Source organism: Natator depressus, chromosome 3 (assembly GCF_965152275.1).
Source record: "Natator depressus isolate rNatDep1 chromosome 3, rNatDep2.hap1, whole genome shotgun sequence".
NCBI lineage: Eukaryota > Metazoa > Chordata > Testudines > Cheloniidae > Natator > Natator depressus.
The window spans coordinates 147,836,037-147,852,443 of NC_134236.1; the positions used below are offsets into that span (position 1 = coordinate 147,836,037).

General features: G+C 38.3%; 1 protein-coding gene across 1 annotated transcript in view; it reads left to right on the forward strand.

Annotated features, from left to right (window-relative positions):
- The window catches only part of BIRC6 (baculoviral IAP repeat containing 6), a 319,973-nt gene that overhangs the window by 274,192 nt on the left and 29,374 nt on the right, over nucleotides 1–16,407 (forward strand). Inside the window, 5 exon segments of the mRNA XM_074949013.1 lie at nucleotides 685–830; nucleotides 2,230–2,340; nucleotides 7,766–7,983; nucleotides 9,163–9,324; nucleotides 11,518–11,595. Coding sequence (XP_074805114.1) covers nucleotides 685–830; nucleotides 2,230–2,340; nucleotides 7,766–7,983; nucleotides 9,163–9,324; nucleotides 11,518–11,595 — 715 coding nt within the window.

Here is a 16,407-nt window from a genome sequence, read left to right on the forward strand (position 1 = left end):
ATGGTTTACATAGGGTTCAGTGCATATGCATATTAGAACTTAATTTACAAATAAACTTTGAAAATATACACACTAAATAATTTAGCATTGTCAGTCTCATGCTTTCTCTTCAAGAGCCTATTTATATGCAGATGTAAACTATTGGTGGGTTGGCAAGATTAAAAGTTTGGTTAAAATGACAGTCATTTACCTTTGCCTTTCTTCAAACTTCATTTTGCTGTACCCAAAACACACATTTTTGCTGGTCCAGTCAAGACCATATGCTAATGACTGTGATATTTAAAGGAAACAATTTGGTTTTTATCATATTTCATGGTAGATGTGGTGACACATTGCATTTCAAAAAGGCTTTGTTGTTTTTAGTGCTAATGTTTTTACCCATTGTCAATAATAGCCAGCTTTCTGAATATCAAAAAGAAAAGGAGTACTTGTGGCACCTTAGAGACTAACAAATTTATTTGAGCATAAGCTTTCGTGAGCTACAGCATCCGATGAAGTGAGCTGTAGCTCACGAAAGCTTATGCTCAAATAAATTGGTTAGTCTCTAAGGTGCCACAAGTACTGCTTTTCTTTTTGCGAATACAGACTAACACGGCTGCTACTCTGAAACCTTTCTGAATACTGCGTCTGATTACAGTCCTATAACCTCTTCCCCCCCCTCCCCCAATTCTTTTCAACAAACAGGTCTAAAAAAGAAAAAGCTAAAGCAGGAGTAAAACCAGATGCTTCTGATCAAGAACCAGAGGGGCTGACGCTTTTGGTACCAGACATCCAGAAGACTGCTGAGATAGTTTATGCTGCTACCACCAGTTTGCGCCAAGCAAATCAAGGTAAAATAAAATAAAATAGTCAATATGTTGATTAATACTGTACATAAGATTTTTAGCATGCTTGTTGACATAAAATTCAGAGGCCAAGATTTTAAAAAATGGATGCCAGAAGTTAGACTTCTAGGACTTAGATGCCCAACTGCCATTTAAGGTGCCTAAGTCCAATATTTAGGCAACACTGAGATCCTCAAAATCTCTGCTCAGATGCCATGTAACCCTGCAGATGTCTAAAGTCCCTAGTCCCTTGCAGTTCCACCATTAAACTTCCCTAAGTTTTATCCAGTGAGCTGCCACAGTCTAGCATCCAGGTGCCTATCTCATGCATATGCCTCAGCGGGATCCTCAAAGTAGGCATTCCTCTGCCTGCCCAAACAAAAACCACAACAGCAGCTTAGGCACCTACCTCCAGAAGAGGGTTCACCGCAATGATTCCCAAGCAGTGATTGGTGTCCAAGTCCCTTTGAAGGGGACGGCTTAGGATTCACCCCCCTCTTTGGAATTTCCTGTTGACTAGTTTAGGCAGCTCCCAGTTCAGTGTGCTGGCTTTTGTGGATCCCATTCTTAGGCATCTATCTTGCTCCCTCTGCACTGCATCGGGAGCCTAGGTATCTAATTCAGGGCTGTAGATTCCACTTGGTATCAAAGTGCCTACAAGTTAGGCACTGTAACACTTAGCATAGCAATGCATAAGTTCCTTTGTGAATCTAGTCCCTAAGTCTTTAATTTTGGATTTAAGTGGCTTGATTTTCAAAACTGCTGAACACCCAGCAGTTTCCTGGGAAACTTTGGCACTCGTTTTTAAAATTCTTGGTCAGATTATACAAAACTGGTTAGTGTAAGGAACAATGCTGTATCTTCCAGTTTTTATCACAATTATGTAACATCTTGTGTAACATTAAGAGGAAAATGAGTATGAGAAAAGCTGACAAAGTAATAACTCTGCTGTTGCAATTAAACTTCTTAAATAAAAAAATTAATTCTTAGTAAATTAAGTACAGAACAAAGAAAACCTAAATTAAGGATTAAAATGGAAGAAATTTCATATAACGTTTGGTGTCTATACAGAAATTAAAGAAACCAAAAATGAATAGCTCTTATGGTAACATTGATTTTACAATATATGTGGTCTTCTACAAGTCTATAGGGTAGGGAAACATGGAATTTTATAAAAAGTTAAGAAAACTATCTTAAATTCACAATGCAAGCTGATAGTTTGAGCTTTACAGTTACATTATTTGTAAAGCAAATCTTAATCTGAAATAAAGAGCTGATTTTGTCATCACTTGTGGGGAATATGTGTTCAGTATCGTTGTCAAACCAGCCACTAGTAAATGAGAGAACATCAGATTTTAATCTTATGTGGAAAAATATATATCACTTTTAAATATTTATATAACAGAAAAGAAGTTGGCTGAATACTCCAAAAAGGCTTCTGTGAAGCCCAAGCCTTTGTCTGTTTTAAGGTCCCTTGAAGAAAAGTATGTGGCTGTCATGAAAAAACTCCAGTTTGGTAAGTTAAGAAGTATTAATATTGTGTAATGTTGTTGTGTAGAAAGAAGAATTCTAAAAACATACAATGAAGGCTTCAGTCCAGGAAAGATTTGCACATGTGAATAATTTCAGACAGTAGACTGTTCACACGCAGAAAGGTTTCAGAAGGGTAGCCATGTTAGTCTGTTTCAGCAAAAAGAATGAGGAGTACTTGTGGCATCTTAGAGACTAACAAATTTATGCAGAAAGTTACCCATATCCACATTTTCAGGTTGTAGTAAGCTGCATTAAATTATGTTCAAATGTATTAAGTACAGGGTGTTTCACATACAAATTACAAAATGATCTTTGTGTGTGTTTTAGTTCTCAGAGACCACTGCTGACCAACACGGTCTCCTTGTTTCCTTGTGCTTCCCCCATCTATCTTTCTATATCCTTCTGTTTTCTTGTGTCTTGTATTTAAATTGTAAACTGTATAGGACAGGAACAGTCTCTTTGTTCTGCGTCTGTACAGCACCTAACATAATGGGGTCTTGGTCCGTGACCGGGCTCTTAGATGCTTTGATAATATATATAATCATTTCTCAAATATTGGTGTGGGGGGTTTACAAATGCTGCAAAAACAACTGTTTAACCCAACTTATTTGCTTCTATGAATAATTGTAAGACAATATTTTGTTCAGAGATACATTTCTGGAGAGTGTCATAAATAGGGCTGTTAAGCAATTAAATAATTAATCACGATTAGTCGTGCTGTTAATAATAGAATACTACTTATTTAAATATTTTTGGATGTTTTCTACTTTTTCAAATACGTTGATTTCAGTTACAACACAGAATACAAAGGGTAAGGTGCTTACTTTATATTTTTGATTACAAATATTTGCACTGTAAAAAAGATAAAAGAAATAGTATTTTTCCATTCACCTAATACAAGTACTGTAGTGCAATTTCTTTATCATGAAAGTTGAACTTACAAATGTAGATTTGTGTGCCAAAAAAACCTGCATTCAAAAATAAAACAGTGTAAAACTTTAGAGCCTACAAGTCCACTCAGTCCTACTTCTTGTTCAGCCAATCGCTCAGACAAACAAGTTTTTGTTTACGTTTGCAGGAGATAATGCTGCTCACTTCTTGTTTACATTGTCACCTGAAAGTGAGAACAGGCATTTGCATGGCACTGTTGTAGCCAGTGTCGCAAGATACTTATGTGCTAGATGTGCTAAAGATTCATACGTCCCTTCATGCTTCAACCACCATTTCAGAGGATATGTGTCTATGCTGATGATGGGTTCTGCTCGATAACGATTCAAAGCAGTGCGAACCGACGCATGTTCATTTTCATCATCTGAGTCAGATGCCACCAGAAGAAGGTTGATTTTCTTTTTTGGTGGTTCGGATTCTGTAGTTTCCGCATCAGAGTGTTGCTCTTTTAAGACTTCTGAAAGCATTCTCCACACCCCATCTCTCTCAGATTTTGGAAGGTACTTCTGATTCCTAAACCTTCGGTCGAGTGCTGAAGCTATCTTTAGAAATCTCACATTGGTACCTTCTTTGCGTTTTGTCAGATCTGCAGCGAAAGTGTTCTGAAAACAAACAACGTGCTGAGTCATCATCCGAGACTGCTATAACAGGAAATATATGGCAGAATGCGGGTAAAATGGAGCCAGAGACATACAATTCTTCACCAAGGAGTTCAGTCACATATTTAATGAACACATTATTATTTAATTAACACGTCATCAGCATGAAACCATGTCCTCTGGAACGGTAGCCGAAGCACGAAGAGGCATGTGAATGTTTAAGAAAAGTCAGCTACAAAAGGGCCATGTGAATGCCTGTTCTCACTTTCAGGTGAGATTGTAAATAAGAAGCGAGCAGCATTGTCTCCCATATATATAAAGAAACTTGTTTGTTCAGCCAATTACTAAGACAAGAAGTAGGACTGAGTGGACTTGTAGGCTCTAAAGTTTTACTTTTTTTTGTTTTTGAGTGCAGTTATGTAACAACAGATTCTACATTTGTAAATTGCACTTTCATGAAAAAGAGATTGCACTACAGTACTTGTCTGAGATGAATTGAAAGATACTATTTCTTTTGTTTACAAATATTTGCACTCTGAAAATGCTAATCAAAAATAATATAAAGTGAACACTGTACGCTTCGTATTCTGTGTTGTAATTTAAATCAATATGTTTGAAAATGTGGAAAAACATCCAAAAATATTTATAATACATTTCTATTGGTATTCTATTATTGTTTAATAGTGCAATTAAAACTGCAATTAACCGGTGATTAATATTTTTTAGTTACGTGTGAGAGTTAACTGCGATAAATCAACAGCCTTAGTCATGAATACTCATGTTACTGGGTATTCACACCAGAAATTTTTGTGGGAGTTCTTGTAAGATCTCTGAGTTTGGTAGAATGAAGAAGCAATAACATGGGACTTAAGTGACTAATAATTGCATGAAATACATTAGGATGAAATTCAATAAGGGCAAATGTAAAGTACTACACTTAAGATGGAATAATCAAGTGCACAAATACAAAACGGGAAATGACTGTGTAGGAAGGAGTACTCCAGAAAAGGATCTGAGGGTTACAGGGGATCACAAATTAAATATGAGTCAACAATGTAATGATGTTGCCAAAAAACAAACAGCACTCCAGGATATATTAGCAGGACTGTTGTAAGCAAGATAAGAGAAGTAATTCTTCCACTCTACACACCACTATTAAGGCCTCACCAGGAATACTGTGTCCAGTTCTGGGCACCACACTTTGGGAAAGATGTCGACAACTTAGAGAAAGTCCAACGGAGAGCAACAAAAATTTATAAAAGGTCTGGAAAACATGACATAAGAGGAAAGATTGAAAAAGCTGAATTTGTTTAGTCTGGAGCAGAGAAGACTGAGGGGGGTTAGACATTAGGAAAAACTTCCTAACTGTAAGGGTAGTTAAGCACTGGAACAAATTAACCAGGAAGGTTGTGGAGTCTGTGATTGGCAGATTTTAAGAACAGGTTAGTAAACACCTGTCAGGGATGTCTAGATAATACTTAGGGCTTATCTATACTTGAAATGCTACTGTAGCACTTCAGTGTAGACACTGTCTATGCATGAGGTCATCTTCCATCTGCATAAGTAATCCACTTCCCTGAGAGGCGGTAGGTAGGTTGATGGAAGAATTCTTTCGTTGTTCTAGTGCTGTGTACACTGAGGGTTAGGTCGGCTTAACTATGCCACTCTGGTGTGTGGATTTTTCACACACACCTGAGCGATGTAGCTGGCTCGACCTAACTTTTCAGTGTAGACCAGGCCTTAGTCCTGCCTCAGTGCAGCAGATTGGATTTGATGACATATTGAGGTACTTTCCAGTCCTGCATTTCTGCGATTTTTACGAATCGGGAATAGTCATAGCAGTAGTCATTGTGTGAATAGTTTCTGAGCTATCTGTAAGTTCAGATATTTTTACATAAGCCACTCTAATAATAATGAAAGAAAAACTAGGGAAAAAATCAATCTTTCAAGGATAATTCATAAACAGAAAAGGGGGCTAAACTCATTCATAAATTGTTGGCTGTGGATAGTTCATCCCATTCGCACATCAAGCTTTCAACAGCCAATAGGGACATGGGTCCATGTCAGAGGTCACAGCCATAGGCTTTGCAAAAACCTTACCTCAGGCCCAAAGTCTGCAACTGACTCAGTATGGTTAGGCCCATATTGACTTCGGTAGGACTCCACTCTAGCACAGCGGTCTGCCCATGTGGATCCCGTTCCAGGATCCGACCCTCAGTTAGCAAAATCAACCATAACTTTGCATTTGTCCTCCATGTCTCCCAGCATGGTTCATCAGTGAAAATACATACAAACCTTTTCAGTGGATTTCTGTAATATTTTAAAGATAATTCTTATTAATTTTAATGAACATTTCAGTGAAGATTTTTTGCGGGAAAATGTTTCCTGAACTTCTAAAAAATGTATGAGTAGCATTAAAAAGATTTTTTTAAATACAATTTATTGCTAGATGCTCTTGCTGGCTCATACACAAAATTGGTTTTTTATTTGATCAATTAATGTGTTCCAGTCCTATAAATCTTCACATGAGTAATCTGAAGTAGCCCATTTGATGTCAGTGGGGACTATTCACATGGGTGACTAAGGGTTTGGAGGACTGGGTCCATGAAATACATGTGATTCCAGAAAAAAATAAAACTATCCTAAAAATCTGGCCATCTAAGACCAAGAGTCAAAATACTGTATGAGAGAGTGTTCTTGCAGTATTTCAAATAACAAGTACTAGAAATCATGTGGGATATTTGGTCTTGTAAAATTTCCAATCCAGTATTTACAAGACCCTTCATGGAGCTTGTAATAATCACAGAAACCTTCTTGAGGCTCCCAGGATTCAAAACTTTGCATCCGAAATCCAAAGCTTTTCACCCATCCCTAAGAAAACAGTACAGTAATTCATGGTTCAAAACAAAGCTGTAGTATTTAGACCAAGTTGCTTTGTCCAAAAAAAACCCCAAACACCCCCTCCCCCCAACACATCTTGCAGAAGTGAAAAAGCACTCTTTCTAGGTCCCTTGTCTCAAAAAACACTTTTCAGATTAAACTCAACATTTCCCCAGTAATTTGCCTCTTGCCTCAGAGCATGAACAATTTCAGACAGAAGAGTTCTCTTTCTCAGAATATTTAAATGGTGGATCAAAGTCAGTCTTCTAGTCGAAAGGCTCCCATAACCTTAATTATGGAATTCACTGCCATTCCTCTGTTACACAACATACAAGTTTGGGTGGGTGGGGGTTCAGAAAAAGAAGCCAGGACTAGGATTGAAGGTGGCTTGACAAATCATTTGTTATTTTGAGAGTAGTTTTTATGTCACAAATAGAGGTCTTGTTGTCATTGCCAATGAAAACAGAGAATGTAGCTGGGAGAGTTATTGGTGCTATCTTTTCACCTTTGGCACCAAGTATCAAATTTCATTTAATGACAAATGATAAAAAATCTGGTCTCATTCTAATTTTTATGAATATTTTCCCGTATTAAACATAGTTGGCAGTCTGCTCCAAATAGAGCCATGACTAGAATTATTATTATTCATTCCTTAGGACCACAATGTGCTTAGTCTGGAATAACAGGACGTTTTATAGATCAGAATTGAGGTGCATTAATTAACATGGTTGTGCATGGAAGCTTATAAACCTGCTGAACTATACTTGATTCTTCTACCCAGTACTGCTTATGCTTCATTTTCTGTGGTCACTATATTAACTCACAAAACTGCCTAGAAAAGAGGCGTGAAAGGGCAGAATATGTTTTGATTACATGGAATGTAACTTTTCAATGGGTATCAGTTTGACACTTTATTCAACATCAATCAATTAGTAATGTTATTTTTCTAATGCAATAAAAATATTATTTTCACTATTCTAGATACATTTGAAATGGTTTCTGAAGTTGATGATGGAAAACTAGTTTTTAAAGTAAATTACCACTACATGTCTCAGGTGAAAAATGCAAGTGATGCAAACAGTGCTGCCAGGGCTCGACGTCTTGCTCAAGAAGCTGTGACTCTTTCAACATCACTGCCACTTTCATCTTCATCCAGTGTCTTTGTACGCTGTGATGAGGAACGGCTTGACATCATGAAGGTAAGAAACAAAGGCGCTTTCTGACTCTGTACTCAGTAGAACAAACATTTAGGAGAATATTTTTAAATACCGATGAGAAACATGACTATTCAATTTACCATTTTAATCGTTTCCAGTTGTAACTTCTATAAGCTTCCTGTAGGTGACGAGAGTCCTAGCAACTTGGTGTATATTCCATACCCATTCTCTGTGTGTTAAGTCCTGTTAAAACTGGAGAGAAGGGCCAGATTAATGAAAGAAATAGGTGCATAATTTTATTTTTTGGATTTTTTTTTTAAAGTGAGGTTCTGCTCTGAAAAGTTGATACAAACATGGTATCTTGCAGTTCTGCATCAATTTCTCAATAACTTCCATGTAAAATAAGCTCAATTTACAAGTAAAGCCATCTCTTTTCTAATTACTAGCCTTGAGACTTAGCCCAGGATTTGAAAGTCAAGCCAGATTCTTTCCTCCTTTTCATCACTAGAAATAGATTCTGCAGGCCAAAATTTGCCCTTACATATACTCGTGCAACCCCATTACATTCAAAGTATACCATTAGTGGCTCCTGTTCAACCCCACTGCCTTCAGTGGGCTTGCAGAGGTGTAACTGAGGGTATATCTACACTGCAGTTAAACACCTGTGGCTGGCTCATGTCAGCTGACTAGGGCTTGCGGGGCTCAGGCTATCAGCTGTTTAACTGAGGTGTAAACATTTGGGCTCGGGCTGGCCCTGGGACCCTTCCCCCTCGCAGGGTCCCAGAACGTGTGCTCCAGTCCAATCCTGAACATCTGCATCTAAGTTAAACACTCTGTGGTCCAAGCCCTGCGAGCCGGAGTCATTTGACATGCGCCAACCAAGGGTGTTTAACTGCAGTGTAGACGCACTCAGAATGACCCTGTAATTGGTATTTAGTAAACAATCTATTAATGATGTACAAAAAAGGAGTAGACTTAGCTTCCTAACTGCTTTGGCTGGGTAGTACTACCAGGAGAGAGAGGCATTAGCAACTTAGATAACTTAGATTAATCACTAATGCAACTAGGTTAGACAGATTTGTAAGACGATGACATTTTTATGTAGGCATTATTTTCAAAGTAGAACTGGAGGTGAAAAATAAGTTTATCCTGTAACCTCTCAAGATAACAATTATAAAATGTTTAAAACTGCAATTTGTCACTTTTTTTTTTATATGATAGGTGCTCATAACTGGCCCAGCGGACACCCCTTATGCAAATGGTTGCTTTGAATTTGATGTATATTTTCCACAAGACTATCCGAATTCACCTCCACTTGTGAATCTGGAAACAACTGGAGGCCATAGTGTGAGATTTAATCCAAACCTTTACAATGATGGCAAGGTAATGTGCATTGAACTTAGTTCTCATGATGAAATGCAGTATTCAAGTATACTTCTTGGTCGGTCGGTCTGTCTGTCTGTCCTGCTGCCCTGCTTTGTGTTGTGCTAGGAACAAAGTGAAATGGACAAGAATCTTGCTTGTGCCTGTGCTCACTCATGCTGTCTCAACCACGGTTAACCTGCACGTTAGAGGTGAAGGTTATTTTAAATTTCTCTACTGTAAATCACAGCAGCTGCACAGAGGAAGAGCAAACCAGGAAAGGAAGTGTGAAGTTTGCAGGTTTCATACAGCCAAAATTGTTGTTCTGCCTTTGCATGCGAGAGAGAACTTTTATTAAAAGTCCAGTTTATCATTAATTGTGCTATGCATACATTATTAATATAACTTCCTTTTTTTCTTTTATGCGCTATATATGCAGAAGTGCTAATTTATTTTTCCTCCCTGAAGCCAAGGTTATCAGCTGTTCTTGACTAATTATATGTTGGTGGGGGTTCTCAAGGGCTCCCAGAAGCTTCTTGTTAAAATTTGCCTTCCAAACTGAAAGGAAATTGGGTTGATTTCCCTATTACTAATGGACTTCACCCCCTCTTTGTATACTTCCAGAGATGACTTACCCTGGGGCTTTTTTCCCCTATGGTATGGACCAGATTGCAACAATTGGGAAATATTTAAAAAAAACAAAACAAACAAACAAACAAAAAACCACGTATCTGAGGGGGAGAACTGCAAACCTCACTAGAAGGTCATCATCTTTTCCATCCTCCTCACCAGATTTCATAGGCTGAGCACTTGTGTTATGTTATCAGTATCCAAAGAGCCCAAGTCACTTTTGAAAATGGGATGTAGGCTCCTAAATATCTTTGCGTAAAATTTTCAAAACCACATAAGCTTTATTGAAAGTCAAGGGCCTTGTGTTCCTAAATTGCCAGGTCATTTTTGAAAATGGGATTTAGGCCAAGTCATTCAGGTGCTTTTGGAAATTTTACCCTTAGTCTCTCTGCCTCAGTTGCCCATTTTGTAAAATAGGGACAGTAGTACTTCTTTGCTTCACTGGGGTGTTGAGACACTCAAATACTTTGGTAATGGAAGCCACATAATTACCTAAAATAGGTAAATAGATAGATATACTTAAGAACCCTAGCAATATTCCTCAGAAACCAACAAGCAGCTAATTCTTCCGTTCTCCAGTGGGAATTTTAAAGAGAGGTGCTCAAAATAATCTGGGGATGCTCACTGGTGGGATTTCTGCATAGGTCCCAGGGTGGTGATTGCGTGTGAAAGAGGACTGCAAACTGTTCGTTCTCCATAAAGTACTCTTGTATAACTTTTAATATTTGTCATACTTGAGTTTCCTCCACTGCTGCTACAGGGACTCTGAAAGAGGCTGCTTAAAGCAGACACGCTTCTGGGACCTTGTTGACAATGTTCACTGCCACCTCAGGTGGCACCTGACATACTTCAGAACGCTTTGAGGGAGGCCCCTTTTCAGTGTATGGGATTTAAGGAATGGCCTTCATTTGGGCTGAACCTCTGACACTCAGGATCTCCTTGAACTCCTACTCTCATACACCCCGACTCAATCCCTTTCCTTGATTTTGTTCCAGTCTTAGATCTAGTTTCAGACATTCCCCTGTCTTAAATACAAAAGTGCTGTTGAAAAACAGAGTCCATATCAGTCATAAGCATTCAAGAATGTTCATGCTCTCTTGATATAGGGGTGTGTGTGTGTGTGTGTGTGTGTGTTAGTTAGAGAGTGTTCATCTATACTGTTTGGCTAAATAGTTTCCTTTTCCTTTAAAAAAAAAAAATGTATTTTTAAGGGAAGGCAGGGAAGAAGTCATTACATTCTCAGGGATATTGAATTTGTGTGAGGCATATGTTTTGGAACCTCCAGAGTTTGAGACGTTTTTCTATGATTTTTTATTTTTTTTAATTTCTCTGTTTCACTCATTTGCTAGCATACTGTCCTAGTTGAACTTTGTCTATAATTTGTATACTTCAATTTGGTTACCATTTCAAAGTTTGATATTCAAAAAGATCTAATATGTCATAGTTCACAATATATTTTGATGCCCTACAAATTCCTATTAGTTTAAAAATGTTGTTTTAAGTCTAAACGTCATGTTAATTTAACTATGCAGCGTTTGTCCCTGTGCATTTTATGTCTGATCTTATTAAAAATTTTATCTGCAGGTCTGTTTAAGCATACTTAACACATGGCATGGAAGACCAGAAGAGAAGTGGAATCCCCAGACTTCAAGTTTTTTGCAAGTAAGCATTTCTTCCTCCTCTTCAAAACACGTTGTGTAAGAACAAATAAATATCAGAAAAATGTCTGCTCTTTCCTTAGCTTTTCTACCTTAGAACTTTAAACAACTTTTTTTCTTCATAAAATACCATGGACAAAAGAAATTTCTTAGTTACTTTTCCATTTTGCTTGTGGGAACCTGTAGCTAACTAAGAGCCCCTCACTGAACAATGAAAGTGCTGTAGAAAATTTAACGACTGTTGGTCATCAATTAGATTTCTTATTATTTTGGAACGGAATTAATATGCTGTAAATGTCCCACACTGAGTGAGACCTCCTTATCATTGATTTCTTCTACGTAAACTTTCACTCATTACCCCAGAAGCTGTATGGGATACTATAACAATCTTTATGTACTTATTTCCAGCCAGTTTCCAGCTAGCAGCTACAGTCCCCAAAATAAAATACTAATATGGATTTAGCAAAACCTAAATTTTAAAATCCTCTTCTTATAGCTGTCCGTATTGTGACTTTTGTTCTAGTATCTCTTAACAGCTGCAAATAACAAAAGAAAGTAGCTTGTTGAATTACAGCACTGTAACTAATAATGTGAATACCTGTGTATTCCAATATTCATGAGGCTAGCACCTTTGGAAAAGAAAAAATCTAAATCTGTATCTGTTTTATAAATCTTAGGACTTGACAGTCAGAGTTTGTTACTCTTGGGAAATCCTAACTTCTTGTGCTCAAGAGTTAAATGTAAATTACTGGCAACCTAGTTGATCTAGTTAAGTCTTTTAATTCAGTGTACTTCGAGGGCTTGTTTTCATGTGTGTGACTGCGCCACTGTAGCACTTTAGTGAAGATGCTGCTATGCCAACAGGAGAGCTTCTCCCATTGGCATAGTTAATCCACCTCCCTGAGAGGCGGTTGCTGTGTCCATGGGAGAAGCTCTCCCGTTGACATAGTGCTGTCTACGTGTGTGAGGGCTGGGGGGTTAGGTCGGTATAACTACGTCGCTCGGGAGTGTGGATTTTTCACATCTCTGAATGACATAATTATACCAATATAGGTCTGTCATGTAGACCTGGCCTCAGAAGAAGCAAGAACAGCATAGCCAAGGAAAATTATTACTCGAGCTATCCCTTGTCCCATTACTGACAGGTTCTGGAAGCAGTCCCAGTTCATTTCTTGGCTGAAAGAAGGATGGCAGTTATGGCCTTTGAGGGTGGAAGGGTAGAAATCAGGTAGAAATAGGGGGAGATATCTGGACACCAAAAGGACGAGGGAGGACTCCCACCCACTAAGCATGGAAGGCAGTGGAAATATTACTGTTTATATCCTAGCTTTTGTCTCTGGGAACCTGGCTTGACATCCTACTTTACTTCATAAGAGAAGCTAAAAGCATAGTGAATATTTTGACAATTTAACATACAGTGCTTTTGTATGAGGAGAAAGTCATTCTGATAATGATTGAGGTTCAGTGCATAGAAAGTTGACTTATATTCAAGCATTTGCTCAACTTCCCCCATGTAGATTTATGGAGGTATTTTCCCTTCCGGGGATCAGAGGTCTGAAATTAGGCCCGAGTCCTGCAAAGATTTGCACACATGCTTAAATTTACATACTGTAAGTATGTGTATATATATTTAAAAAATGAAATTATGCTAGTTACAGGGGAACTGTCAACTTAAAATCAAGACAAATTCAAAACTTAAGCTAAAGTAATTTCATGTACTTCAGTTCCTCCTGCCACATTTTCCTATCGTTTATTTTTTCTATTTCTATTGTATATGAAGCTTTCACATTAACAGGAAAACCAGTAAAAATGATTGTACAAAGTGTTGTCAAAAGCAAAGTAAACTAACTGACTAATGTTCCAGTTACAATAATGTTAAGTGTTACTTGTCACAATAGTGGAGAAACAGTTTTCAGAGAGAAGTTTAACTTAAACAGGTCTGTTAGGGCTCGTCCAGTGGTGAAATGTGGTGCTTGTTCTGGAGATCCAAAAAAGAAAAAAAACAAAAGCAAAAAACAGACTTCAGATGAAACCTACGGATTAGAGCATAGTTAAGTTAAAAATAAGACCTCTCTTTGAGATCTCTTTCAAGAGTCAGAGGAACAAATATTGGAGAAATCCAGGATGGCTGAAGTAGTAAATAACTACCTTTCCAATTCTAAACAAAATCGGGAAGAGGAATTATGAGCAAGCAAATACAAGTGACAGTTCAGAGGAAGCCAAAGTTTCAATAAAACCTCATAAAATTAACTACGTATTAGCAGAGCCAGAAAAGATAGATCCAAAAGTTGTAAACAAATGGACAGAAGAAATTGTGAAAGTGACCAATACTTTTTTACACATCTTGGAAACCGATACAGTCCCTGATTTGAGAATACAAAATGGGGTTTCAGACTTCAGAAGGAAGGACAGGGAAACGTTATTCTTTTTGTAACACATGAACAGTAAAAATAAAAGGGCAGTGTTCATAAAGGTGTTGAAATATTCTACACAGCCACTGCTTAAATTGTATCCAGTGTATTAGCTACAGAGTTGACAAAATGGATTACAGGATGAAAATAATATTATTTTCAGCGTGGGCTCTTCATAGTCCCACTGTGATGAGACACCATAAGCCTTGGGAGCCTTTTGTGACCACAGAGCATATTATAGCTACTATGATTCTGAGAAAGGGGAGACTCAGTCCTCTGGGATTCCTGCTCTTGCTGCACCAAAGCCTTTCTTGACCCATTCTCCAGCTCCAAAGTTGGTGGAGTTGGCTGGTGCTGTCTGTCAGTGCTAGGGCCTTCTTCAGTGACTGTGCCTGGTGAAACCTCAAAGGTTGGTGTCAATTATACTTGCAGCACTAGAGAAAGCTACAGAGGTTCAGTCCTCTCCGAACAGCAGTAAGTCATCAGCCATCTCTAGTTCCTTCTAAATCTGTGGGGGAGGCCCTGGAAACTTCTGTTCTCTGCTGTAAAGCATAAAGTTAAGAGAAAGCAGATAAATGAAAATTCCTTGATGCCTGGGGAATCCAGTGCTCTGTGAATCAGAGATGGGACCAGTCCTTGCTGCGGGAAGTTTTGGTTCTAAATGTTCTCTCTCTCCAATGCAGATGCTGAAGACACCATTTGCTTCTTCTCTTGATGCTGACCTCACTTCTCTAGTGCTAATGCCTAGATTTACCAGTTTTGAGGGCCAGTTTATCTTTGGATAGATCAAGAAGCTAGTTGGTCCCCCATTATGGGCTTTTGGTTTCAGGGACAATTTGATTGGGCACAGTGCCATCTGGGATGTACTTTGCAGCCTGTCTTTCTAGACAGCTCCTAGAACAAGGACTGAGGTTCTTGGTTTGTGCTCATAGGAGTTTCTAGTCTCAATCCTTGTCAAGGTTCCTCCCCCACTCTGAACTCTAGGGTACAGATGTGGGGACCTGCATGAAAAACCTCCTAAGCTTATCTTTACCAGCTTAGGTCAAAACTTCCCCAAGGTACAAAATATTCCACCCTTTGTCCTTGGATTGGCCGCTACCACCACCAAACAAATACTGGTTACTGGGGAAGAGCTGTTTGGACACGTCTTTCCCCCCAAAATACTTCCCAAAACCTTGCACCCCACTTTCTGGACAAGGTTTGGTAAAAAGCCTCACCAATTTGCCTAGGTGACTACAGACCCAGACCCTTGGATCTTAAGAACAATGAACAATCCTCCCAACACTTGCACCCCCCCTTTCCAGGGAAATGTTGGATAAAAAGCCTCACCAATTTGCATAGGTGACCACAGACCCAAACCCTTGGATCTGAGAACAATGAAAAAAGCATTGTTTTCTTACAAGAAGACTTTTAATAGAAATAGAAGTAAATAGAAATAAAGAAATCCCCCCTGTAAAATCAGGATGGTAGATACCTTACAGGGTAATTAGATTCAAAACATAGAGAACCCCTCTAGGCAAAACCTTAAGTTACAAAAAAGATACACAGACAGAAATAGTTATTCTATTCAGCACAATTCTTTTCTCAGCCATTTAAAGAAATCATAATCTAACACGTACCTAGCTAGATTACTTACTAAAAGTTCTAAGACTCCATTCCTGGTCTATCCCCAGCAAAGACAGAATATAGACAGACAGACAAACCTTTTGTTTCTCTCCCTCCTCCCAGCTTTTGAAAGTATCTTGTCTCCTCATTGGTCATTTTGGTCAGGTGCCAGTGAGGTTACCTTTAGCTTCTTAACCCTTTACAGGTGAGAGGATTTTTTTCTCTGGCCAGGAGGGATTTTAAAGGGGTTTACCCTTCCCTTTATATTTATGACAATCCTTTTAAGCCCCATGGTATGATCTTGTGCCTTACCATTCTATGGTGTTGTGGCAGGTTCCTTGTTTCCCTCATTAGGCTTCTCAATGTTGTAGAAAAAGGCCTAGATCTCCAGCCTTGTCTCACTTATTTCCTTCCCAAGAGGTAATGGGGTCATTTTTTCTTGAACTTGTTTCTATTTTTAGTTGTTGTTTTTTACTTTTATTTTTTGGTGGCGTATGCATTGTACATTCACTTATGAGTATGCTAAAATCTGTTACAAGCAGCGTAAACTATGAGACTGTGTGTGTGAGCCTGCATATATTTTATATTTATATCTATAGCGAAAGGTTTAGGTCCCTCTTTTTTCATATATTGTGGGAAGACGTGCAGAATCTGTGAGATGAATGAATTATACAAGACATAGGACAAATTGTTATTGGTACAGTGTAGATAATCTAAATTTAGCTGGTTGATTTCACAGGAATAGGTAATTCCTGTTTTAAAAAAAAATTAGCACAATGCTCTAACACACAGTTGTTACT